Source organism: Pogoniulus pusillus, chromosome 12 (assembly GCF_015220805.1).
Source record: "Pogoniulus pusillus isolate bPogPus1 chromosome 12, bPogPus1.pri, whole genome shotgun sequence".
Taxonomy (NCBI): Eukaryota; Metazoa; Chordata; class Aves; order Piciformes; family Lybiidae; genus Pogoniulus; species Pogoniulus pusillus.
The window spans coordinates 15,369,092-15,394,532 of record NC_087275.1 but is presented as its reverse complement, the minus strand read 5'-3'; the positions used below and the strand labels follow the sequence as shown (position 1 = coordinate 15,394,532).

At 40.6% G+C, this 25,441-nt stretch overlaps 2 protein-coding genes and 1 long non-coding RNA gene across 3 annotated transcripts; 2 read left to right on the top strand and 1 right to left on the bottom strand.

Annotated features, from left to right (window-relative positions):
• Window positions 1-9,338: 9,338 nt before the first annotated feature.
• On the top strand, window positions 9,339-10,007 carry LOC135180131 (claudin-8-like). The gene has a single exon (XM_064152395.1). The coding sequence runs from the start codon at window positions 9,339-9,341 to the stop codon at window positions 10,005-10,007; it is 669 nt and encodes a 222-aa protein (XP_064008465.1).
• Window positions 10,008-18,336: 8,329 nt separating this feature from the next.
• LOC135180132 (uncharacterized) lies at window positions 18,337-23,747 on the bottom strand. Its single transcript, XR_010304290.1, has 3 exons — window positions 23,668-23,747; window positions 19,911-20,035; window positions 18,337-18,431 (listed from the first exon to the last, which is right to left on the bottom strand). It is a non-coding gene; the product is annotated as an uncharacterized LOC135180132 (long non-coding RNA).
• On the top strand, window positions 20,703-21,371 carry LOC135179984 (claudin-8-like). The gene has a single exon (XM_064152154.1). The coding sequence runs from the start codon at window positions 20,703-20,705 to the stop codon at window positions 21,369-21,371; it is 669 nt and encodes a 222-aa protein (XP_064008224.1).
• Window positions 23,748-25,441: the final 1,694 nt, after the last annotated feature.

The window sequence follows — 25,441 nt, the reverse complement described above, 5'->3', positions numbered from 1 at the left end:
CTAGGCAGGCAGATAAACCCTAAGTTTTTCTCTCCTTTCTACCTGTGAAATCCTGCTGCAGTCACAGAATCACCGAAACATCCAGGTTGGAAAAGACCCTCAGAATCACCAAGTACAACCTATAACCCAAATCTACAAGATTCACCTTAAACTGTATCCCTAAGCACCATGTCCAAATGACCCTTGAAGACATTCAGGGTGAGTGACTCAACCACCTCCCTGGGCAGCTAATTCCAGTGCTGGACCACTCTCTCCATGAAAAAGTTTTTCCTAATGTCCAATTTAAACCTACCCAGTCTCAGCTTAAGGCCATTCCCCCTTATTCTATCTCAAACTACCTGTGAGAAGAGACCAGCAGCAGCCTCTCCACAATGTCCCTTAAGGTAGTTGTAGACAGCAGTGAGGTCTCTCCTCAGCCTCCACTTCCTCAAACTAAACAGCCTCAGCTCCCTCAGTCACTCCACTTAAGATTTATTCTTTAGACCCTTTGCCAACTTCGTTGCCTTCCTCTGGACCCGCTCCAGCACCTCTGCATCTCTCGTGTATTGTGATGCCCAAAACTGAACACAATACACAAAATGTGGCCTCACCAAAGCCAAGTCCAAGGGGACAATCACCTCCCTACTCCTGCTAGCCACAGCATTTTTAATACATGCCAGGATGCCATTGGCCTTCTCGGCCACCTGGGCACACTGCTAGCTCATATTCAGCTGCCTGACAATTACAACCCCCAGATACTTTTCTGCCAGGCAGCTCTCCAGCCACACTGCCCCAAGCATGTATCATTGCTTGGGATTGTTGTGACCCAAGTGTAGGACCTGGCATATGGCCTTGTTGAAACTCATTCCATCAATGTTAGCCCATTGATCTAACCTATCCAAGTCCATCTGCAGAGCCTCTTAACCCTCATTCAAATCAATATTTCCATCTAACTTGGTCTCATCTGCAAACTTACTGATGACACTCTCTATGCCTGAATCAAGGTTGTCAGTAAAGATGTTTAAAAGAAGTGGTCCCAACACAGATCCCTGAGGAACACCACAAGTGACCAGCTGCCAACTGGATTTAACTCCATTGACCGCCAGTGCTGCATCCAGGAGGCAGTGTGCTCATCCAAGTCATAAGTAGCCGATTTGTCTACAAGAATTTTGTGGGGAACAGTATCAAAGGCTTTTGGAAAGTCTAGGAATACAACATCAACAGCCTTTTCCTCTGTCATCAAGGCAACTGGGATATAAGAGGAGAGAAGTACTGGCCAGTTGTTTTTATCTTTAATGATAATCATGCCACATTTGTGGAAGTCTTACGCTTCAGGATGGGCAGCCCTTCACAGCAAGAACGTTAGGAATGCTAAAAAAAAACAGCCTGGGGAGCTTTTAGAAAAGAAAACAAAATGTAATGTGGTGATGCTTCAACTAGGCTGGAGCAGAAAAAACACAAATTATAGGTATTGTCTGGAGAAGCAAAACTTTTAATCAGATCAGCTTAGGCAAGATTTCATTTTGAGAAGGTCTGGCATCTGTAAATTGCTGCCTAATTGCAGGAGATGCTAAAGAATTCTACTGAGGCCACCACCTGAATGGGATAAACTGGGATTTAATTTTTCTTTCAGACACATCAATCATGAAGCTTTTTCTAAACCAGTGGAGAAATATATTAATCTCAGACCTTCATATTTAGTGATCATGTCTGTTTCTGCATGAAGAAAAAAGTGAATTTATGCAAAATATTTCATGTTCCTACTCACTTCATAGGAGAGGGGCAGTAGCTTTCAGTACCTATGTATTTGAAGTTGTAAGTCAGCTTGTCTTTATGACCTCTAAGGAGAACCATAGGACAGAGGTTCCCAGGCACCAAGTGCTGGATTCTGGGGTCAGAAATGTCTGATAGCCTCCTCAGTGTGAATCTCCTGCTGCCAAACAATCCTCTGACATCTGTCCATGAATTTTATGCAGTTCTTTTTTTCATGCACATTATCCATCCCTTCCTTTATTGTAACATTTTCTGCTATTCATTAAGATTCATCAACACAGTAAATCTTTCTTCAGCTATCCAGCTCTTCGTGAGGTTTCAGCTGCCTTTAAAGATGTACAGAGGCAGATAGTATAGCAATTTGTTTACTTTGATGCTCTTTAGCTGCCGGGTATCTTCAGAAGTCCTATTTCTGAACTGAGTGTCCCTGTTCCAAGTTAGGCAAATTTTCTAGATTAACACTTCATAAAACAAACAGAAGTTCAAAGCAAGGAAATTTAAAGTGCTGCACCACGTTTTAATACAAGGGGAGCATCATCACATTGTCATAGGTTTTATATTTGGGATTTAAAGTATGGGAAACAAGAAACAAATGTGCAAAGTTGTTTGGGATATTAGGCAAAAAGATTTTCTGCAATGTTTTTACATCAGTAGCCAAGGATTATTTTTGCACTTGTTTTGCCAGTTGGCCCTACTGCCACCTAGACAGTGGTGTCTTGTTAGTGGTAAGTGATGGAGAGAGAAGGTGCAAAAGTAAAAGCTCTTGTTGCTTTTCAGTTGAAAAGAAGTGGCTCTTCAGTGAAGCAGGTTATGAATGTATGTGACTCTCTTTGCCTGAACTAGATATGCTGAACTGGCTTTTCAAGTTCTGCCATACTAGACAAAAGATCTTGGAGAAAAGTAAATGCCAGGTTATGGTATACTTGAGGCAAGCCATAGAGAAGTGTACATCCACTGACACAGTAATAATAGCCTTCCAAGAAAGAAAATGCTGAAAAACTTGTCTGATGTCAAGACTCATCTGTTTTCCCAAAACAGCAGAGAGAGAGGAGAGGGGAGGGGAGGGGAGGGGAGGGGAGGGGAGGGGAGGGGAGGGGAGGGGAGGGGAGGGGAGGGGAGGGGAGGGGAGGGGAGGAGAGGGGAGGGGAGGGGAGGGGAGAGGAAAGGTTAAGTTATATATATATGCATATTGGTTTTACAAGAAAATTATACAATCCCATGGTCAACAGCTAAACACGATTAGCTGGTCACAGTTATTCCTGGTATTTCCCTATAATGAAACATCATATCTGAATACAGAGAAGAATGAATAATGAGGTTCCTGCGTTGCCCCTTTCCTGCGTTAAGTCATAAACAAGCAGATTCAATCCATAATGCTAAATAAGATTCCCCCACATTTACTTCTGGAAATGGTTCAAAGCGAGATAAGGCACTAAAATTTAATCCTTGTAAGAATGTGTAAATATTGAATTCTTGATGCAGACAATATTTCTGTGAACTTATATGGGAGATTTAATGTTTTTGCAAATTAATCAATAAAGTGGTTAAATTATATTGGCTCAGGTAATTATTTTCCATGTCCTCTAAACTAGAAGTTCAGTAGTTTCCAATACAATCATTCCTGTATCGTTTTATCATTGTATCACATTTGAGTTTACTTACTGACATGTTATTAAAGTACTTGTTTATTTGTTGTGCTATAGATTAGTAGCTTTTTCTTTGCTGCCTGAGCAGCAACTGTGGGGCTGCAAAGCCGTGCAGTGGTAATTACTTTATTATATATTTAATATGCTAAATCCATTTTAATTAAGAAATATTGTGCATTTATATCCTCTTCTCAAAATCCTTCTTGTCTTACCCTTGGGAAAACAGGTTTTAATGACAGTAGGCATCTGCTTCCAACCTCCAAACCAAGATGACAAGGCTAGCAAAGCAATATTTGGGTCCCTTAAGAAAGCTTCAGTGAAAAATCTGGTTCTTACAGGTGACTTCAACTTCCTAGACATTTGTTGGGAGAGCAATACACCAGCTCACATGTCACTCATCAAGCTCCTGAAATGCAAGAGGACTGCTTCCTCATAGAAGTGTTACATATGCCAACCAGGAATGAGGGACTGTTGGACAAGAAAATCTGTTTTGTAGTATCTCTGCTAGTGATGGCCTTGGCTGAGGTGGTCACAGTGTTGTGGAGTTTGTGATTGTGCTGAGCATGATGAAGGTGAGTACTGAGACACACGTTTTAAGTTTTATAAGAGCTAACTTAACTCACTCATAAGTCATTTGGGAAGGATTCTGTGGGAAACTTCCATGGAGGACTCCATGGAGGACCAAGGAGCCAGTGAGTGCTGGGAGTTTTTCAAGAATGCTCTCCTGGAAGCATAAAATCAGTTTTTCCCCTTTTTAAGTTAATGGAGGTGGGTGGAGCTGTAGAACCCCTTGAGCCAATATAAGCTTCTGAGTCTGCTCAAAATAATAATTAAAAAAAAAAAACATATCAGAGATGGAAAAGTGGATGAATACCTGTTGAGAACTGCAAGCATGTTGCCAGGGCATGTAGAGAAACAGAAAAGCAAAGGCTCAGCTCAAATTGAAATTGGTGACATGTCAAAAACTACAAGAGAAGGTTTTTCAAGTATATAAACAACAAGCAGAAACAGAAGGAAAATATTGGCCTGCTGGTAGACACGAAAGTTGGATTAGTCACTAACAATGCTGAAAAGGCAGATGTACTTTTGCCTCCATCATTACTTGCACTGTTGAGCTCCAGGCCTTGGGAACAAAAATCCAGATCAATGCAAACACAGACCCATCATCAGTGAAAGAAGAATTGGTATGTGACCTATTACAGGAGCTTGTCCCCTGCAAATCAATGGACCAAGATGAGATCTGATTGAAGGTGTTAAGAGAGCTGCCTGACATCATGGCAAGGCTGCTCTTTAAGAAGTCACAGAGATCAAAGGATATCCCAGAAGACTGGAAGAAGGCTAATATCTCCCCCACTACAGAAAGATCCTGAGGAAGTTATTTAATCACAAGCCAGGTGAAGCATGTGACTGGTGAAAACCAGCACAGATTAACCAAGGGTAAATCATGCTGGACAAACATCCCTTTCTACAAGAAGTAACCTGCTCAGTTGATGTGGGGTCAGTGGTAGACACTGCCTGCCTGGATGTCTTCAAGGATTTCAGTATAGATTCCTAGAGCATCTTCCTAGAGAAACTGATGTGCTATGGACTAGAAACACTTGTCTGTGTGGTGGGTGGAGAACTGGCTGATAGGCTGCAACCAGAGGGTGGTGGTAAATATCTCCTGCAACAACTGTGGTACTTCAGGGATTGATTTTGGCCCTAATGCTGTTGAGTATTTTCATAAGCATTTTGGATGAAGGGAACAAGTATATCCTGGTGAATTTTGATGATGACCCCAAACCGAATGGGGAAGTGGACTCTTCAGGCAAGAGAGACAGCCTGCAGTAAAACCTGGATAGGCTAGAAGAGTGGGCTAACAAGAACCTGACAAAGTTCTACAAGTACAAGTGTAAGGTCTTGCACCTGGGAAAACATAATCTAGGAGAGTAGCACAGGCTGGGATCTACGTGGAGAGGAGCTCTGTTGAAAGGGACCTGGGGGTCCTGCAACTCAATATAAGTGAACAATGTACTTAGTTGCAAGAAGCCAAAAGGATGTCATGGGGTATCAGTTGTAGAGATAAAGAAGACACTCTGCTCAATGCTTGCCAGGCCACACTTGGAATACTGTGTTTAGTTTTGGTCCCTGCTATACAAAAAATATGTGGACAGTCTGGAGAGGGTCCAGAGAAGCACCATGGAGATGATCAAAGGACTGGGAAGACTGCCATATGATGAAAGACTGATGGAATTTGATTTGTTCAGCCCTGAGAAAAGAAGTCTTAGGGGAGATCTTACCACCATATTCCAGTATTAAAAAGGTAGCTGCAAAGAAGATGAAAACTCAATTTTTACAAAGAGCCACCTGGAAAAGACAGGGAATAATGACTACAAGTTGCTCCTAGACAGGTTCCAATTAGATAGAAAAGGAAAAGTTTTCATGATAAGAATAGACAGCCACTGGAAATCATCTCCCTAGAGTAGTAGTGGGTTCCCCAGTAGTGGACACTTTTAAGATTCAGAAGGACAGAGTGTTGGGCCATCTTATCTAGATCATGGTTTTCCTAAGACAAGTTGTATCAAGTGATTCTTGAGGTCCTTTTCAGCCTGGTATTTTACAGTTGTAGGATTTTTCCCCTAAGAAATCTTGAGGGTATTTTCGATGATTGAAATTAACCTTGATTAAATTCTTCACCCTATGACTTTGAAGGGCATAGTTTCAATCATGGGTTGGATTAGATGCCATCCAGAGGCTCCTTCTAACTTGAATTAATTCTGTGAATCTAATTCTGTGAATCCAATTCTTCAAGAATCTTTCCCCACCTGGTTTTCCCAGGGTCCTCTACCAAGAATCCTATCAGTTATGGGTCTGTATGACAGGAGTGTGGGAGCCTGGGGCACCTGCTGTAATTTCTGTTTCCTCATACTGCTGATATCTGGGGTCTGGATCTGCTGTTTCCTGAGGCGTGCATGGAAATACAAACTCTCTAATGCAGGTTGGTGGAGAAGTGTCCCTTGCTGCAGGTGGGCAAATGGCCCTCTATTTTTGGCAATATTCTATTTATTGGGAGATGAGTATGTACTTTGCCTCCATTCCCACATCCTACCAACCTTGGTCTAGTTGACTGGCTAGGGCTGGGGGATAGGTTGGACTGGATGATCTTGGAGGTCTCTTCCAACCTGGTTGATTCTATGATTCTATGATTCACACTCCTCTGTTTACCAGTCACACTTATTATGTATTCTCACAGGTGATCCACACCTGCGTTCTCATGCAGTCCAGCAATTAACGGCATTCTGTTATCGCTGTTCTCATTCAGTTCTCATAGGAGTCTGAAGACTGCTTTACAATTAATTATCTGCCAACTCTGGGTTCCTACCCAGGAGTAGTTTGCAGTATGTAATGCAAGAGAGTGTGATTTCAGTGACATAAATTCAGACTCTTTCATGCTATAGCAGTGTACACAGTTCCTGCGTCAATGAAGCAGAGGTTAGTGTGGCCTCTCCAAATGAATGCATCAGGAATGTGTACATTATGCCCAAGAGAATCAAATAAGCCTTTACTGCTAGTTCAGAAAACGATACTCTTCAACAGGAGACCAAAGGTTGCAACAGGAGAGCTATTACCCTCCAGTGCCCTTTTACCTGCTGTGCACTCAGCTTCAGGAGAACACTACCTGCTCCACTGTACATGCAGGCCAGACAAGGCAAGATGTGCAGCAGGGTGCCAGGGCATGGGGCTGCAGAGTGAAAAATGCAGGGGAAGTGAAAAATTACATAGCCCTTCAGCTCACACAGCAGTCATGGTTCCTAACTCAGGAAGCTGTAGAGTCCCTCCATTGCCTTGCTAACATACGTGGTGAAAAAGGAGGAGGAGCCAGAGGAGGCTGACTGATGGCAAGCATGAGCCAAAATGGCAGATGCAAATAAATGTGTGGCAGGAGAACCACAGAGTTGGCAGTGTAGCTGCAGTGGGATCAGACACTCCTGAGCACCACAACAAGAGAAGTAAACCCACAAAAACAGACTCCCACTTGGCTTTTCATCCTTTGAAATGCTTTTGGAGCTGTCATCAGACTAACTGCACTTTTTAGGACAAGGCTCTCAATGCCTTTGGATTACAAAAGGCATGCAGACAGCAGGTTTGATTTCAGAGATACAACAAAAGCAGAAGTCTGTATTGGAAAGTTGCCTGGCCGCAAATCAGGGCTCAAGTGACTAAGAAACAGGGACAGGCTACCTACCTTTATCATGCCAGCACGTTTTTATACACAGCAGCCTTGCAAAGGCTGGAAGAGAAGGTGGATGTGAAAGCCAAACTGGATAGGGTGAGTGCTTTGTACTTTGCCTCACCTCCTAACCATAGCTTTATTCACACACATGCAAACACATTTAGAGAGCATAAAATACTACATGTAAGTGGGACTTTTACCTTTTCTGCATCTGTGGTATTATGGATCTGGCATATTTAGTGCTGCACTGCTCTATTTTTTTTTTTTCTTCTTGTTTCTGAAGGTGTCAAGAAATAGAGACAAGAAAGTTCAAAACAATAGCAGGAGATTAACATTTCAATATGTAGCTAATTATATCCTAAATTGATCTTTTACAGTGTAACAGATTAGTTCTTGTTTTAACATATGGTGTACTACTTTATAACTACAACAAAAAAAAATCTATTTTATGCCTGGTTTTGTTTCTGTTTTCCCACGTTAGGGCATATGCAGAGATGAGGATGAATGTTTCCTGCATCCATTTGTAGACACATGAGTTTGTAAAAAGAATCCACTGTTATATGCCTGCATTTTGTTCCTAGTTTGATTATGGTTTCTGTTGCTCTGACTTTTCCAAGTTTCTTCAGCCACCATTTTCTAGGATTGTCTGCTGGCCATATCACACAAGGACCTGCTCTCCAAGGACCTGCTCTCCATAGTTATTATGTTTCATTGGTTGGTGTTTGTTTGTTTAACTAAAATAATGTTAAAGTGGATAGCTCTAAGAGATGTTTACGTGGAAAGCCAATGCTATCCATTGCACTACACTCCATCATAGGATAATTGCTGGGTTCACTTTTGCACAGGAAAACAATTTGCTATGTAACTTAAATCACCATTCTCTAGATCAGATTGTGCAATCATTTAAGTATGTGGATATCTTCAGAAACCTGCCTATTCTTACTTGCTAGAGCAACAGAAATGCATAAAACTAGGTATGTGTACAGGTATTAGCAGGACTGATGTCTCCTGTTGTTCCAGTCTACTTCTTAAATTGTCTTTTACAGCTTTGATTACTCTCTGCAGAACTGCTTCAGGTTCAGAGTTACTTTATCCTTTTGATTTATTTTGTTCCTAGATCCTGTCATTGTGGTACTCTCCTTCAAGCTTCAGAACAAAAGTACGTTGGGGAGCAGAGGCCCTGTGGCAGGGAGTGCATCTCCGCTTTCCTCCTGGCAATTTGCCACAGAGCTGAGGCAGAATTTTTTTGCTTGCTCTGTGCAACAGCTTCAGTGACTACATCAGCACACATCTAAGGCTCCCTACTGAGACCAGTCCATTTCCTGAGTGCAGGCAGACCTGTAGACAATAGCTGGAGTAGAGGATAGGGCTTTATTTTTTAAATGAATGTTTAATAACTGACTTCAACGCAAAGCATTTTTCTCAGAAGGTACATTTATCTTAAGTGGCTCTTGCTGCTTTATACACACCCTCTCCTCTCTCTTGCTTGGGAAAGTTGTTCCACTTGATTGCTCAGTTTGCCTCTTTGTGTCTGTGGTGGCAGGGGAATTATAAAGGCGATGAAGGTGCAGCCAAGTCCCACGTAGTGTGTGCCAGATTTAAGCTGATTTAAAGTTGTGCAGACTGACTCTGCTTTGCACAAGGGACAGAGACTGTTGGCAAAAGCTGTGCATCTTCTTGCCTGGCTTAGAGAACCTGCTGAGGTGTGCTCACCTTCTAAAGGCAACATGGTGATCAGTGCTTTGCAGATTGTTGGGCTGCTCATTGGTGGTGTTGGCATGATTGGGACATTTGCTGTCACGGCGATGCCTCAGTGGAGAGTGTCTGCCTTCATCGAGAACAACATCATCGTGTTTGAGACCATTTGGGAAGGCCTGTGGATGCACTGCATCAGGCAAGCAAACATCAGGATGCAGTGCAAAGTCTATGACTCTGTGCTGGCCCTCCCACTGGACCTGCAGGCATCCAGAGGGTTAATGTGTGTTGGGTCTGCGCTCTCCTTCCTCGCTTTTGTGTTTGCCATTATCGGGATGAAGTGCACTCTGTGTGCACAGAGCAGCTGTCAAGACAAGGGCTATGTTATTCTGACGGCTGGGCTCTTCTTCATCCTCTCGGGTGTAGTCGAACTCATTCCAGTCTGCTGGGTTGCAAACACCATCATCAGTGACTTCTACAGCCCACTGGTCAACGCTGCACAGAAAAGGGAGCTTGGAGAGGCCCTCTACCTGGGCTGGGTAGCTGCTTTGTGTCTCATTGCTGCTGGAGCAATATTCTGTTCCTTTTTCCGCTGTTGTGAGAAAACAAGAAGCTATGGATACTCTGCACCAACCCACTCTTCTACTTATAGCCAGCACAAGAAGACTGAAAGCTCATACTCCAAAAGTCAGTATGTCTAGATGCCTTCTGCCATTTCCTATATTCAGTCTCTCTGGATGGATTTCAGCTTCTGCACAAAAGGGCAGCTATAAAATTGCCTTTACCTTCTGCCTTGTAACTGCAGTTGAATTTTGGAGCTGCAGTTACCCTCAGTGGGCTCTACTGGGGCTGATGTCCAGCACAGAGAGTTTTAATGCATGGAAAGGTGGATGCTTAATACTATTTTAATAGTAATTTAAAATAGCTTTTGAGTTGTCTAGCTTTGCTTTGGGTTGCATGTTATGTGCAAAACAGTAATAAAGGGCTTAAAGCTTCACTGTGATACAAAATTCTGACCTACTGCAAAGAGAAGGGGAATTAAGCAGCTGTTTTGTGGGTTTGTCTTTAGGGTTTTTTGCCTGTTTGGTTTTTTTTTTTTTTTTTTTTTCCTGGCTGGGAAAGAGGGAATAACAGTGGATAAGGACAAGATAATAATGGCTTAAAAGTATTCACTAAGGGATTTATCTACTGTTGATTTAATGGAAGTTTGCTCAAGGAATTTACTCAGTAGAGGGAGGTAAGTTGACATATATGAAAAATATTCCTTTTTTCATAGAATAAACATAGCTTTATGTTCACCCCAAGTATCACAATTTTGGTGAAAGCTGTTGGTTTGTTTTTTTTTTTTAACCCATATAGATCAAACTCACTCATATCCTACTTTTTGGAAGCAGCAGCATTTCCTTGCAAATTCCTTGTTGCTTAAAGCACTTTGCAGTGTTGCACAGATCACACTGTGTTGGTTACTTGCTCCTGCTGAGTCTGTCATCTACATATTTTTAAATATGGGGGTTTTGTACAATCAGACCAGTATTTGTACGGAGACCCACTCACACTCGCATAGTTTAGAAGCATAAAGAACATACACAGTGTTACCATTTTCACACAGTTCACATTAAAACAAGCTAAACAATATTTTAATAATAGAATCATGCATCCACGGTAAGCATCAATGTAGAGAAAGCAAGTCTACTGAAAAAGAAGTAGTTCAATACAAGTTAGTATAAAAAGGACACAAATTAATCGATAGCAGTAATATTTTAACAGAATTTTGTAGCCAGTGAATAAGTTGTAACTCCAGACCCACAGAAATTAATGGAATTTTGCCTTTGTCTGAACTGAGAACACAAATTTGTGGTGTTTAATGGAGAACAACATTCATGTTCTAAAGCTTGATTAACTGCTTTAAATATTTTATGGAAAGTTTATGATGTCATCTGTAGTTTTCTAGTGAATTCTTTGGACTTTTACTGCTTGAAAGATTGGAAGCAACACCTTTACTTCATCTAAAGAAGGTAGAAGAAATAAAAATCTATTCTAGAACTCTCCTCACAGTGTTTGTAAAATACAGAGTAAGATGTTCTTGATTATGTGATTTTGCTTTTCTTCCCTTCTTAAGGAAATTATGTAATGTGTGTGATCTTTCTCTAATAAAGCAGTGTGTGGCTGTATTTCCTTTGTATTTCTTCATTAATGTTTATTATGGGGGGGGGGGGGGGTGGTGCAGAGAGAATGACTGGAGGAGAACACCTGTTGTTAGAGACACTTTGTCAATACCCTACACAGAACTCATGGCTGTAACATCAGGGTTTATAATGATGTCTATAATAAAGTCACCTTCCTAGATCATCCCTCTAAAAGGTAGGTATAAGATGTTACTCAGAAAACCACATGTATATGTTCCAGTGCACTGTAGTTATCTCTGCTGTCAAAACACCAAGTCATACAATATTCATCTATAGGCCTGAGGCAAGCCTCAGTGAAAAGTAAGACACGCTCAGTTAAAATCCTGTGCACATCAGCCACTACTGCTCTATTGGACAACTTTCTCTGGTCCCAGTAAAGCACACTCTGATCTAGTTCTACAGAAGAAAGTACAAGAAAACTACAAGCAAACTTCCCAAATTGTTTGCAGGACTAGCAGGAGCACAAATCCAATGGACTATGAATAAGACACTGGAGTTTTTGAAAACTTCCCTTTGCGATCCTGCATATCTTCACCTTATTATAACACATACAGATATTTCCCCATAAGTACCTCCCATGCATGTCCAGCCATTTTCTTCATCTTGAAGATATACACCATATCTTCAAGAGAAATTAAACAGAAGCTTCCATTTTAAGCAGAGCTCTCCCTCAGATTTGTGCATTAAATAAACCCTGAGTAGTGTGAGCAGAGGGTCCCATCTAAGAGAATATATCCAAGCACAAAACAACTGCCTGAAGCAATACAATTTCAATTATTGTATCCCAAAGTTTAGAATTCATTTTCATGCTTACAGACAAGACAAATTACTTGAGGAATAGGAACTATTGCCTCCATAAGTGAAGCTGAGTTTGTCGAGATTTTTACACTTTGACCTGCACTTTAGGTACTTGTATGCATTCCTAGGATGTAAAATGATGTGGAGTATTTCCAGGTCCACTTGGTGCCTTTTGTGCTTTAATGCACAACCAACAGGTCAGAGGAGAGTAATGCTTGTTTAACTCAGGTGAGTGAAGGTTCTATATTTCAGTCACTGCTCCATGATTGACTACCCAAAAGGTCAGCTCCATGCAATGTGTCTGTCCATCTCTTTAAGGTGCAGTCCTGAATAGGTGGTGCACTCCCTCATGTTTCTGAGAATATATGGTACCTCTATATGAGAGCTTATCTGTAGGCTGCTTGCTTTCTGTTCAACTCTCAAACATGACTAGTGATGAATAACAGAAAATGGAGGAGAGGAGATTAGAAAAAAGCCATATCCTTGATCTCACAGCCAACAAGGGTCTTGACTGAAAGGTCTTACTGTGTCATGCTAGAGGACACATGGAGACCACTTGCTGCCACTGTCAGAGGCAGGTGCCTACAGAGCAGCAGATCAGGACCATTTGCACTTGGTGGTACTGTTCACACCCCTGATCTCCTGTACTCAAGGTATCTTAGTGCTTAATGGAACAGCAGGCTTGTCTAGGATGTAAATGCATCAGAAAGGGTCATACTCTGACCCCACACAGTGGGTACAGTGGGATATCTGAGCACTTCTAAGCTGGAAAAAGTGCAGTGCTGTCTAACTCCAGCCCTGTGAAGGTTCTGGCCAATACCTTACATTTCTGACAGGCAAGTGCACTTCTCCAGTCTTGCCTTACAGAGCAGGGTAGAGGCTGAACTGAGTCCCTTAACAAACACTTGCTTCTGTCCTGCATTTTGGATGCTGCAACTCCACCACGAAAAGCAAGATGACCTTTTGTTAAACATGCTGCCTCCCCACTCATCCCACTGTCCTGTTTCCCATTAAATTTTCTTAAGTATATATTTTTTCAGTTGGTTACCTTTTCTGTTCCCCTACCAAATACTTTCTTGGTGTTCATCCACCTGAGTATCAGTCTCACTCCTACAAGTCTCTCCTTCCCCATGGCACTTGTATGCCAGATAATTCCTAAGGATTTTGTAATCTTCCTCCACATTCATGTCTCTAAGATGTTAGTCTAATTAATAAAGAATAACATGATCAGGATCAGAGGATTTGCTCTCCCTCAGTGCTCCAAGCACTTTCACCTCATTGGTGATGATCTTTGACAGAGATACAGATCCTCTCATCCTAATGATCTTTCACATACCATTTTCTGCCTCATAATGTGAGACTTGTTCCGTTTCAATGTAAAAGCATTAGATTTGCTGAGACCTTTCCCTCTTTCATTTTGTAATTATTTTTATGTCAGCCTACACATACCAGACTGTTTTCTATCTGTTTTGCTTTCCCTTCCCTAACTTCCAGCCCATTAATTCTCCAAAATTCATTGGTAGAAATAGCTGATAGACATTCATCCTTCAGAATGCAATGGAGTATTGCATTCTGTGCTGAGCTACACATTTCAGATCTGGAATTAAAGTGTCTACTGCTTGATTCTGGACAAAGTTCATATTTTGACTGGCTTCCTAGTATGCTGCAATTAGGAACAGCACTGGCTTCTCCTCAGAGAAAGCAATGTGCCCACACTGGCAAATGATTTTTGCCTTTCCAGGATGTGGGCAGTCACTGGGCAGAGGCACATCATCTCTAAAATTACAGGCAGTCGTGCACCCTTAGAACTGCTGTGACTCACAGTTCTGGAAGGGGTGTTCTGACAAAAATTAATTGCATCCTGCTGAATAATCCTGCTTTGGTCTCTGTGCCAGCAGAGAGTGGATTTATGACTTCCAGGAAGAGGTTCTTTTGTATGAGTGCAAGAACAGCTGTTTGTCAGGTCAGGGATTCCTTTCTCCAGATCTTCTCCTCTCCCTCTATTTGAAGTGGAACTGCAGTAAATCAGGAAACAAACCCTGACAGTTATGCAAAGCCCAATGTCTAGAAGCAATGCTACTCTTTCCTAGGGGATGCCCTGCTTGCCACCCAGGGAAAGTCAATCAGAGCGTCCAGAAAAGAGGTGAATCCCAGTCCAAAGAGAAAGGAGTAATGGAACATCCTGGCCAGAAGCAAAATGGTTTGATAAACAACTCTGGATTTAAGTAGAGAGAGAAAAGCGAGAGTGGGAGGTAGAGGGTGACCCTGCTGTATACTGAGGTGACAGGTTTGGAGGTGTCATTGGGTGCACAAGTTTGAGGCTAGTGTTGGTGGAGGGTTTATTACTGAGGTGGAAATTAACAGCATAGTTACTTAGATTCAGAGAGTGGGGTTCAGAAGACAAAGGGTGAGCAGAACAGAATCCACAGGGAGAAGCCCAAATTATGACTGAGAAATACGAGGAAAACCCCTGTTCTTCAAAGCTTGAGATTTGTTTGTTTAGTTACAAACTTGATTACTGGAAAGCTAGTTCAAGGGTGTATTATTATGCTGTGGTCCAAAACCAATCTTTCTTGTTATTCTGAGCCTAAGAGCTTGTTTCTAAGTATATCAGGTAGTCTATTAAAAGCTATTAGCTCTTTTGAGAAACCTTGCCTCTCATCTATCCCTAGGCCATCACTACCGCAGTATACCTTCTACTCTTTATTCCATCATAGTGAATCACATAAATAAAGGAGTTCCCCTGGGCTTCATCCAGTAATAGTCTAGCTGTGTACCCTGCTGCTAACTCTTGTGGAAACAATCAATATTGCCTTGAGAATTTGCCACTGTTATGTATTCAACAGCTTCACGTGAACTAGGCAATCAAATGTCCCTAAATGTTTTCTAGAGTAATGCTTTGAGCTTCTGTCTTTAAGTACCAAATTAAGATAACATTTTCTGTCAGGTTGTATTTCTATCAGGATGACTACTCTCTGTATGCAAGTATTGAGGTGACAAATACCTTGTAAAAGCCTGAAGCAGTTTACATGGATTAACTACTCAAAGGAGTATTTAATATTTTATTACTGCAGGGGTTTCTTGCACTGAACTTGAGTTTATTCACAAACTTCCTCAAACAGGGAATATCATTAAGAATCTGGCAGTTTTGTCAGGCTGTGAATTTCAGGCATGCTGAGGAAGGTGATGGAAAACAAATATTAGTTCTTTTCAATTTGATTGTCAGTCACAGGTTGCCTTGAAGGCAGAATTGGAGGTCAGCACCTGTTATTTGTTTGGGGGAAATCCCTCTCTAAGCTACAGTGAGTAGATGTTCCTCTCACTCAAAAATGTGCCATTCTTGAAGAGAGGGAGAAGGAACTGCCTTCATCTTTTAATATATGTGCACGCAGTGATATTAAGATCAGAATATATAAGGCCTCTACCTACGTCAGTCCATTTTCTCCTGAATTAAAACAGAATAAAAGTAACATTTTTGTTTACCAAGTCAAAATACTGTAGAAAGTAATGAAGCTATTAACTCAACTATGATTTCGTTTACCAGTCCTTGTAAATAATTGGAAACAAACTGAAGTGGTTAGCCCAGCATGTAATGAATGGACTAGCAGAAGCCACAAGCAGGAAGGAACTGATGCCATTCAGAAGTGTTTCCAGAACAAATGATCTGCAGGCTATCCCAGCACTACGTGTTGTATGCTTAAAGTGGATGTTACGTTAGAGGATGACCTAGGTCTGCACGGTTTCACCCAGCACCTCTGCCCAAAGGGACAGGGTGCAGAGTGACTGCAGAACCACAGCCTGCTGGACTCCCCATCGACAGATTCTGAAGGTGGTTTGGCAGCTTTGCAGCTTTACTGGATAACTGCAGCCTCTGGGAGGTTAAAAGACTTGACTGCAACTCTTAGTATCTAAAGTGTGCTTTTGATAAATCTGAATATTGCCTCTTCCAAAAAATTACTGAACCTTGAATTTAGCTCATTAGCCTCTAACATAACATTATAGTCTATTTGTCTATAGACAAATGTGTATGTGTACAGACTCTAAAATTCAATATACAGGGAAGATATACAAAGAGGAATGAAACCTGCTTTCTGGGAGGCAATCAAGTGTTTACATTATTGATGCCAATAATTAAGCACTGAGGATCATTGACAGGTTCTGTTAATCATGCAGACTGGAGCTGCTCTAATTCCTCCTTTTCAAGGGACACTGGCATTTTAAAAGCTAGGGAGGGAACAGAAGAAAGAGCGCCAGGAAAAGATTCAAATGAACATACTTGTTTGAAGGGAAGAGGAAACGTAAATATGGACAGAGATCTGGGGAAAGATTAGATGTAAAGGCTATGTGCTTCCTCAGTTGCCTGTTTTCCTCTTTGAAGGCAAATTTTGAGGTGGACATATTTGCATAAGAACTGGTATTCTCATTTTGTGTTGGGTAAGTTTCCAAACAGCGTAACTGATAGACGACACACAGAATGAGGAGACTTCTAACATCCAGTCAGGTGTAACTGGGGTGACAAAGATGATTAGAGGAATGGAACATCTCTCTCATGAGGAGACACTGAGGGAGAGCTGGGGCTCTTTAGTTTGGAGGAGAGTGAGGGCTGACCTCATTAATGTTTATAAATATGTAAAGGGTGAGTGCCAAGAGGATGGAGCCAGGCTCTTCTCAGTGATGCCCAATGACAGGACAAGGGGCAGTGGGTGGAAGCTGAGGCATAGGAAGTTCCATGGAAAAGTGAGGACGAATTTTTTTCACAGTGAGGGTGACAGAACACTGGAACAGGCTGTCCAGGGGAGTTGTGGAGGCTCCCTCTCTGGAGATATTCAAAACCTGCCTGGACATGTTCCTGTGTGATCTAAGTGATCCTGCTGTGGCAGGGAAGTTGGACTAAATGATCTTTTGAGGTCCCTCCCAGTCTCTGACATAATGTGATTCTGTGATTTCTTCTCATCTGACACTAAAGCTGTTCTACTTGCCATGCCCAACATGTAATAACATATTTAAGTCTACTTTAATAGCTGACTGCTGTTCAAAGTGATTTTGAAGCAACTCAGTCAACTAAACATTTCCTTCAGAGAGGTAAGGTGAGCTTTTAAATGAAGGTACAGTACAGTTCTCTAGGTTATGCAAGGGCCTAAAAGCTCCCTTCAGGCTGATTCAAAATGTTCTGCTAAAGATAATTCTTACATCTTTTAGTAAAGCCAGTGACTTGCTGGCATTTAAGAAGTTGTTGAGATTTTCCAGTTGTCATGAATTTCTGTGATATTGGTAGTGTTTGTAGATCTTATTTTTAACATATCTCAAGTAGCTTATTTTAATTTCTTAAATTTATCTCCCAAGTATCAAAACTGTTATTTGTTGATTTTGCTTTCCTTGTTCCCTCCCCTTAGGTTTCAGTTACAAGAATCATCCTGTCCCTGGACAGTACAGTGAAGCCTGAGTGTTCATGGATGTCACTCACCATAGGTGCTGCTTCCAATTAAAGCTAAAAAACCCCACTTGACCATTTAGCATTCTCTGGAGGTATTGCTACATAGCCAGCATATGATGCATTTAAATACAATTTCTGCTAGCAGTTCATCTTCTACATAAACCATGTCCTGATTGTCACAGAGTGTACGTTCATGCATGACCTTAATGGCTGACCCTTGTAGAGTCATGTAAGGAAAACTTATTTCAGAGCAATCCTGCTAGATAAGTCTGTCAGATAAACAGACTCAGGGTATTAGGCATGGTCTGTTCTTCAGCTGTTGTAGTGGGTTGAAATTATCCCCACAATAAATCACCAGACTAGCTCAGAAGGTTTGGAAGCAAAATGAAGCTATATTTACAAGCAAGCTAAAGTCTAGATGCACAAAATGCAATGTGTATGTACAAGATATATTCGCAATTGTTTACAATTCAGAAACAACAACAAGGACCCTCTGGCACTCTTTCCTACACCTCCCTGGACAAGGGAAAAGGGAATAGCTCTCCCTCCCAGAGAGAAAACAGTGCAAAAAAAGGCTGCTTTTAGTACTTAGCCATAATAAGAGTCTCAGCCAAGGTCAGCATAGCAAAACCATCAGCCAGCAGCAGCCAGAGTGGAGAAGAGCAAAAGGAAGAAAGAATAATTTGTGCAGCACACTACATCCTAACCTGCAAGCAAATGGAATTATATACACATCTATTATTATTCTTTTACATACAATCCCCTTATTTATTTTCCTTTTACTTTTTTTTTTTTTTCTATTCAATGTCTTTGGAATTTTCCTGTTCTATTTTTATAATTTAGAACCAGGCTGGAAGTTATAAACTTAGTTATAAACAACCACAGCTGGCTGTCTGAAAATGTTGCACAAAGATTTCTTCTGTTGAAAAAAATGACATTTTAATGCTATTTTTGAGAGTGCTTTTCTATAATAAGTTGGATTCTTTTCTAGAGTTAAAATAACAAACAAATAGTTTTCAGAATTCAGAGGTAAAAAAGCCCTACATGATGAATGAAGACTGTACTCAAGTTAAATGGCATGTCTAGTGTTCAGTTTTCTTCTAAGGAAGCAGTCTTCTGCCAGAGAAAGGTTTTTTTAAGACAGATAACCATCTATGACTTCTGATTTAATTTCTGCCACTTCCTTCTTTGTGATACTGAGTGAAGTGCTGAAGTGCTTTCGTATTTTTTTAATATTTGCAGAAGAGTGATGCATTTATTAATATCTCTTTAACGACAAATCTGATAATGTGTTGGATTTATAAAGGTTACATTTCATATCTTAGTTGAAGAAACTTTTTATCTCCAGATTCTGCTAGCAGACTTAAAGGTGAAATCAAATTGCCCAGCTATCTTGGGTGTATTTTCCACATAGTCATGTAACCTTATACCATATAATCTGCATTATTTGTCACTCCTTCCTTACAGTTTGCAACTCTAGGAAGAAGAGGATTTTGTGGGCTGCGAGCAGCTTAGATGGGCAACTCCCTTTTTGCAGGTTTTAGCATTTGCTTTCAACACATTGTGTAGGTACTTAAGCCTTTAACTACATCAATATCTTCAAAGGCAATGTCTGATATTGCCAAACACATGAAGCCTGCAACACTACAAGCCATAAGCAATTGACAGACCTTTCTTTGGCAGAAATTCTAGGGGTCTTCATGGTCTTTAGTGAATCAACTTGTCTGTTTGTCTGTCTATCTATTAATTCATTCATTTTTTCATTCATTCATTCATTCATTCATTCATTAGACCGACTGGTTCAAAGGCAAACCAACCAGAAACACATCAATTTCAACAACACCCATGTGCTGTCATCATATACTATTGTTTCAAGGTAGTGAGAAGAAAGCTAAAAACATTATGCAATAATTATTCCTAGCTTGCCCAAGGCAAACCAGCCTTTGGTGTGCATTTTTGTTCAGGCTTGTAGCTATCTGTGCAGGCAGAGAGTATGCCTGTGGGAAGGATCCCAGCCTTCTTTCAAGGCTCATTGTACACTGAAAGAAAATCTCACATTAGACATTTATCCACAACCACTCCTAATGGTACTTGGAGAAGATTATTAGCATGGAAGATAATGACAACACCATCCTTCTAATGGGGAGACAGTTTTGTAGAGGATTATTTCTTAACAGTGACCTTACTTGTGGATTCAGAAGCAGAAGCTGTGAAACTCTGCCAGCTTTTTTCTTCATCATCCTTGTGAATTATGCAACTGGTAGAGGGAAGCTTTGATGTTGATTGGAGTACTTGACTTTCCTGTACCTGTCTAATATCATGATGATACTTTTGTATTTGATCAAAACAAGGAATCTACATTAAAGAGCTACACCACGTACCTCCTGGCTTTATTAAAAAAATTAGAAATCAGATGTTTTCCCAGGACTTTAGCACTTAGAAAGCAAGTCACAGACCAAGTCAGTGTGTCCCTTTTCTCATAAGAGCAAATGTAATGACCTATTTTACATAATATTTCAACAGATGGAAGTTCAGACTTTCTGTTCTAAATTTCAACATAGCTGCAATCTTGCAGTTAAGAAATTATTAATCCTGCAACTAGGCACCTTTAATTGAATCCCTGACATTTACTTAATTATAGCATCACCACAGGCATGTTATGAGAAGCAGTAAAATCAGCTATGACACTCCTCTTCTAGTTTTCCATTGGCTGGAAACTTGTTAGGCTTGATAGGTAGGCACTGCAGTCAGAGGTGATTTCAAAGCAAATAAATAGTAGGTGCTTTCAGCCTGTCAGAAATGGACTTCCACCTACCTGAACCTCAGACTGAAGCAAGCTGCTTTAAAATAAAACCCTGAGACTTATCATATGAAGAAATTATTGGAGAAAATACTTGCTGTTGCATTTCTTCCATGAAAAAGTAATTCTGGAAGAATTTCTAGGCCACCTCACTTGAGGTGTCTTTTTCAGAAGAAACATGGCTTGCTTTGTGTTACAAATCACTGGTCTGATATTTGGAGGTATCGGCATGATTGGGACTTTGGCAGCCACAATTATGCCACAGTGGAGAGTTTCTGCCTACATTGGTGTCAACATTGTGGTATTTGAGACCATCTGGGAAGGACTGTGGATGGACTGCATCAGTCAGATGGGCATCAGGCTGCAGTGCAAATTCTACGATTCTCTCCTTGCTCTTCCTGCACCCTTGGAGGCATTCAGAGCCCTCATGTGCACTGCAGTGGTCCTATCAATCATTTCCTTTTTGATGGCCATTGTTGGTGTGAAGTACACTCATCGGACCAGGGAGGATTCGCAGGGCATCAGCATCTTTCTACTGGCAGCTGGAGTTGCCTTTCTCCTGACGGGCATCCTTGTTTTGATCCCTGTGTCCTGGACTGCAGGTAGCATAATTCATGACTTCTATGATCCAGAAGTCCCTATGCCACTGAAACGAGAACTAGGATCTGCTCTCTATGTGGGCTGGGTGAGCACTGCACTTCTCATCGCTGCAGGAGCAATGTACTGCAGTTTCTGGTGCTGGGTTGATACATCCTCAAAGTCCAGGTATCCATTGCTTTCCCACCACAGACTGCACAAACCTGATTTTGCAGGAGGACCATCTCTAAGTGTGCATGCCTATGTGTAGCTGTTATATGCGATCTTCCTGCTTAGACTGTTGATATGTACTGATTGAACTCAGCAACTGATTAAGTTTGAGTCTGTCCTGGAGGAATGATTTTGTTCATTTGCTATTTATGACTGATGTGGTTTGACTAGAAGATCTCTGGAGGTTTCTTCCAACTCATGCCATTGTATGGATCTATGATTCTATGGCATACATATCTGCTTACAGAAAAGATGGTTATGTGGGCATTATATTAGAGCACAGTCAGAAGCAGTCTCACCATTTTGTGGGAATGAAGAGTGGCATGGGAACAGCACCAGCCAGGAGTCTCTCAGAGAAAATGAACAGCATATGGTTGGGCTGGAAGGAAGGCAGATGCTGTGCAATAACACTGTTTGCCCTGCCCCTAAGTCCTTGATATACAAAAGAAGCAGCGCATTTTCCTCTAAAGTAGTCTTCATAAAGACTGCTCTAGGACATGGCTGAAGCAGCTGTTGAATGAACAGAGAAGCGATCAGCAGTCTAGCCTCCAATACTGGCACACAAATGTTCATCCTTTCCCATCAGAGACTTCTATGATTTGATGTAGATTTAATTGATGCTTGTTGAGTTGGAGTTGCTGTACTCTTCTTAATTCTTCTGCAGGACACAGAATCCAGCTCATGGAATAGTAAAATTTTGGTCACTTCATCAGATTTGCTATGAATTCATTAGCCTTTTGTTGTTTGTTACCTCTTGTCTTTTATGGTTTCTCCTGTTCTACAGGTAGCACTGACTCCTCTTGAAAATTCAGGACAGACCATGTCTTTATGCACTTTAAAGCAACATGCTAATGTGAAGTATATTTAAACAAGCCAGGCGATGTATTTTTGCCCACTGAAGCATCATGATTTCTTGCCTACATCTTCTGTCACACCCAGAAAAAGCCTAACCTTGATGTTCTGACTGTCTTGTGTTTGCAAGACTTGTTTGAAAATGTAGACTGAGCAGTACCATGCCTGTCTGTCCATCGTACAAGATTCAACAGTATTTTCATCTATGCATTTTTTTCCACTACTGAAAACTTGGAACCTGCTTTTGACAGCTTTTGTGTCACAACATTGATAAGTGACCAAAAAAGGTCCAGTTTAAAATATTTTTTTCCATTTCTTTTCACAGTAGTATTGGATACTACCTTTTCATTAATAATTTCATGACAGAGGTAGTCAGTTTGATCCTTTCCTGTGTCTGTGACACAGAAGGTATCTGAACAAAAGAGCTGAGCAGAGCAATGCCTCGATGTATTCATTTGAAGCATGCCAGGAATGATGCATTTAATTAAGCCTTTTATTAACTTGACTTCATATGAACCTAAAGGAAACAGTGCTGTTGAACACAGATATTCATTACATATATTAACTAATTTGTGTTTACATTTAAGACAAACAGCTCAGGTCTTTTAGTGGGAATTTCCTAGTCACCAGAAAACAGGTTTAATGTACCCTGCTCATCACTTGAGCAGTCAAATCAGCACTTAGTAATTCCAGATGAGCAACATTAAAGAGAATATTTGCAAAGAGGTTTTCTAGCACCAAACCACAGATTTTTCATGTTGTCTTATAGCTGCTGGCATCTATCACAGCAGCTGTCATTGGGTCAGACACCTCATTTTGGTTTAGTCATTCTGTTGACTTTGGTAATAATTTCTACCACCCTGAGGACCATCACCATTATTGTATTTATGTCCTATAATATATATTTTGTTTAATAAAGAACTGTTTGGTGAGTAAGCTGGAACTGCATTCTTTGAATTAATTTAGATATGACATTTGATTAACAAAACAGAGGATGAATACATTTGCAATGCAAATTTGATACATATTTAAATTATGACATATTCAGTGTAATGCAACTTTATGCATATATAAATGATTAAGAAGTAATTAAGTGCAGTCTTCTATGACATTAATCAAAGAATCTTGTATGTTTTTACTATAACTGGGTTAATCTTGAAATTGAAACTGAACTGGACATGCCATTTATACTAGCAACTTCATTTTCAAAGTTGAGAGACAACCTGCTTTATTTGACTGTTTAGCATTACTTTCAAAGAAAACCTAAACATCTTACATCTAAGTTTAACATCCACTGGCCACATATTGTTGCATTGCTCTCTTTTTCTGCTTGATCAGAAGATGAGCTCAAACAAGACCTCCAAGATCAAACTTGTAGTAGGTTTTCCAAATGTGCAGCAAGACTGGGCAGCTCTTTAAATGTCTGGGGTTTTACTGACACAAGTAGCAATTTTGGGTGATATGATTTATCATTTTAGACTCACCTGAATATGTTTAAGAGTCTGTGATACATCAACATTTCTGAATTTGGTGCAGGAACAAATTTCACATGAGAAGTTAATCTGCAAAAGAAGAAAACACAGTGGTTAACCTTCTCCATTTGAACAGAACAGAAATTCCTTTATTGTGGATTATGGTGAGGGAAACCCCATAGAAGTGGTTACTAGATAGTTTACCTCTGTATACAAGGACTGTATTTGTCTGAGTAAATTGCATGAGTGCATTTACATCTGTGAAGAAAGACAAAGTTTTTTCTTCTTCATTTTTCCCTACTGAAAACTTGTGATGCTCAGAACTGACTAGTTGAAAGATACAGTCTGGAGATATAGAATCATAGATTCATAGAATGGTAGGGGTTGGAATGGACCTCTGGAGATTATCAAGTCCAACTCCCACCACCACCACCAAAGCAGGATCACCCAGGGCAGCTTTTAAAAGTCTCTTAGAGAAGGAGGTTCCACAACCTCTCCGGGCAGCCTGTTCCAGTGCTCCACCACCCTCACAGTAAAGAACATTTTCCTTATGTTGAGATATGAGTAAGAAAAGAAAGTTTTAATGGCTTTTTGAAAACAAACTGCTGCTGTTCCTGAGTGTTCTGAGGTTAATAAGAAGAAGAACTGGGCTTGACAGGGGCAATGAAGGAGCTTGTACAGGTTTTTAGTGATGGAAGCTGCACCTGGTATCTTCTGTCTGCTGCTTCAGGAAACTTTCTGCTTCTACTGGGCTATATCCCACCAGACCTGGTCTCAAGTAATGCATCATGTCTAAGGTGACTCTTGGAGCTTGTTTAGATGGCTGAATATGTCAGGAACATGCTGTGTAATGAAGCAATAGGGAAGGGGCCACCACTTCACTCCAGTACAAAGAAGGGTCATGGAAACTGAACATTGGTTACATACTATGTGATGGAGGACCAGGAGGCAGCAAGAAATCACATCTGACTGTAATTTTCTCTCAGAAGAAAAGCCTTGGCATGTGAGTGAGATGTGAGATGGATGGGCCAGGGATTACTGAAATGTTGTGAGGTTTTCATATTCTGGAGATTTGCTTTCATTGAGGAGTGAAGGTGATAAACTGGCTTTAGTGGTAGTGTGCATTCCACTAGACACAACTGTTGGAAACTTCAGGCCTGCTGCATTTGTTAATAACAGTGGTTAAGTGCTGTGGTTAAATATCTAGTTTAATATCCTGATATTAAAATGTATTTTCATATTATGTGGTTATAGGACAAAGTCACTTTGGAGGTAAATGTGAATAGCTGAGATTTTGTTATGTATTTGAAGCAAACATATGAACCCTTGAGGTATGTTTTTTACCATGCATCATTGTTTCTTTTTTTTTATATTAAAGTGAATGAATGCATTTCCCCATTGCCAGGGAAAGATAGTTTCAGTGTTTTTATACTGTTCTTTTCTGATTCAGTCTTGGTTTTTACATTATGCTTTGAGTTTTTCTAGAAAATAAACAAAGTGAGTCTGATTCCTTGGAAAATAAAATGCACAAAACTGATTTAGTTCTGCTTCCAAGACTTTCTTATAAAAAGTTTCCTGAAGCAAATCAATATTTCAAAAGCTTGTCTGAAATGTATATTCATCTCTGGGATGAAAAGAAAAGATTCTGGAGCAAATAATCCAGCACCAGGATGCAGCCGAGGGAATATATTTATGGCAGAAATAATGGCTTAGCAAAACATTTCATTACAACAGAAAGATGAATCACACAGATCTTGGATAAGTAAATGCATGCAGTCATCAATCC

Excerpts from the sequence above, each read along its gene's own strand:
- LOC135180131 (XM_064152395.1), top strand. The coding sequence starts at position 9,339 with ATGGTGATCAGTGCTTTGCAGATTGTTGGGCTGCTCATTGGTGGTGTT.
- LOC135179984 (XM_064152154.1), top strand. The coding sequence starts at position 20,703 with ATGGCTTGCTTTGTGTTACAAATCACTGGTCTGATATTTGGAGGTATC.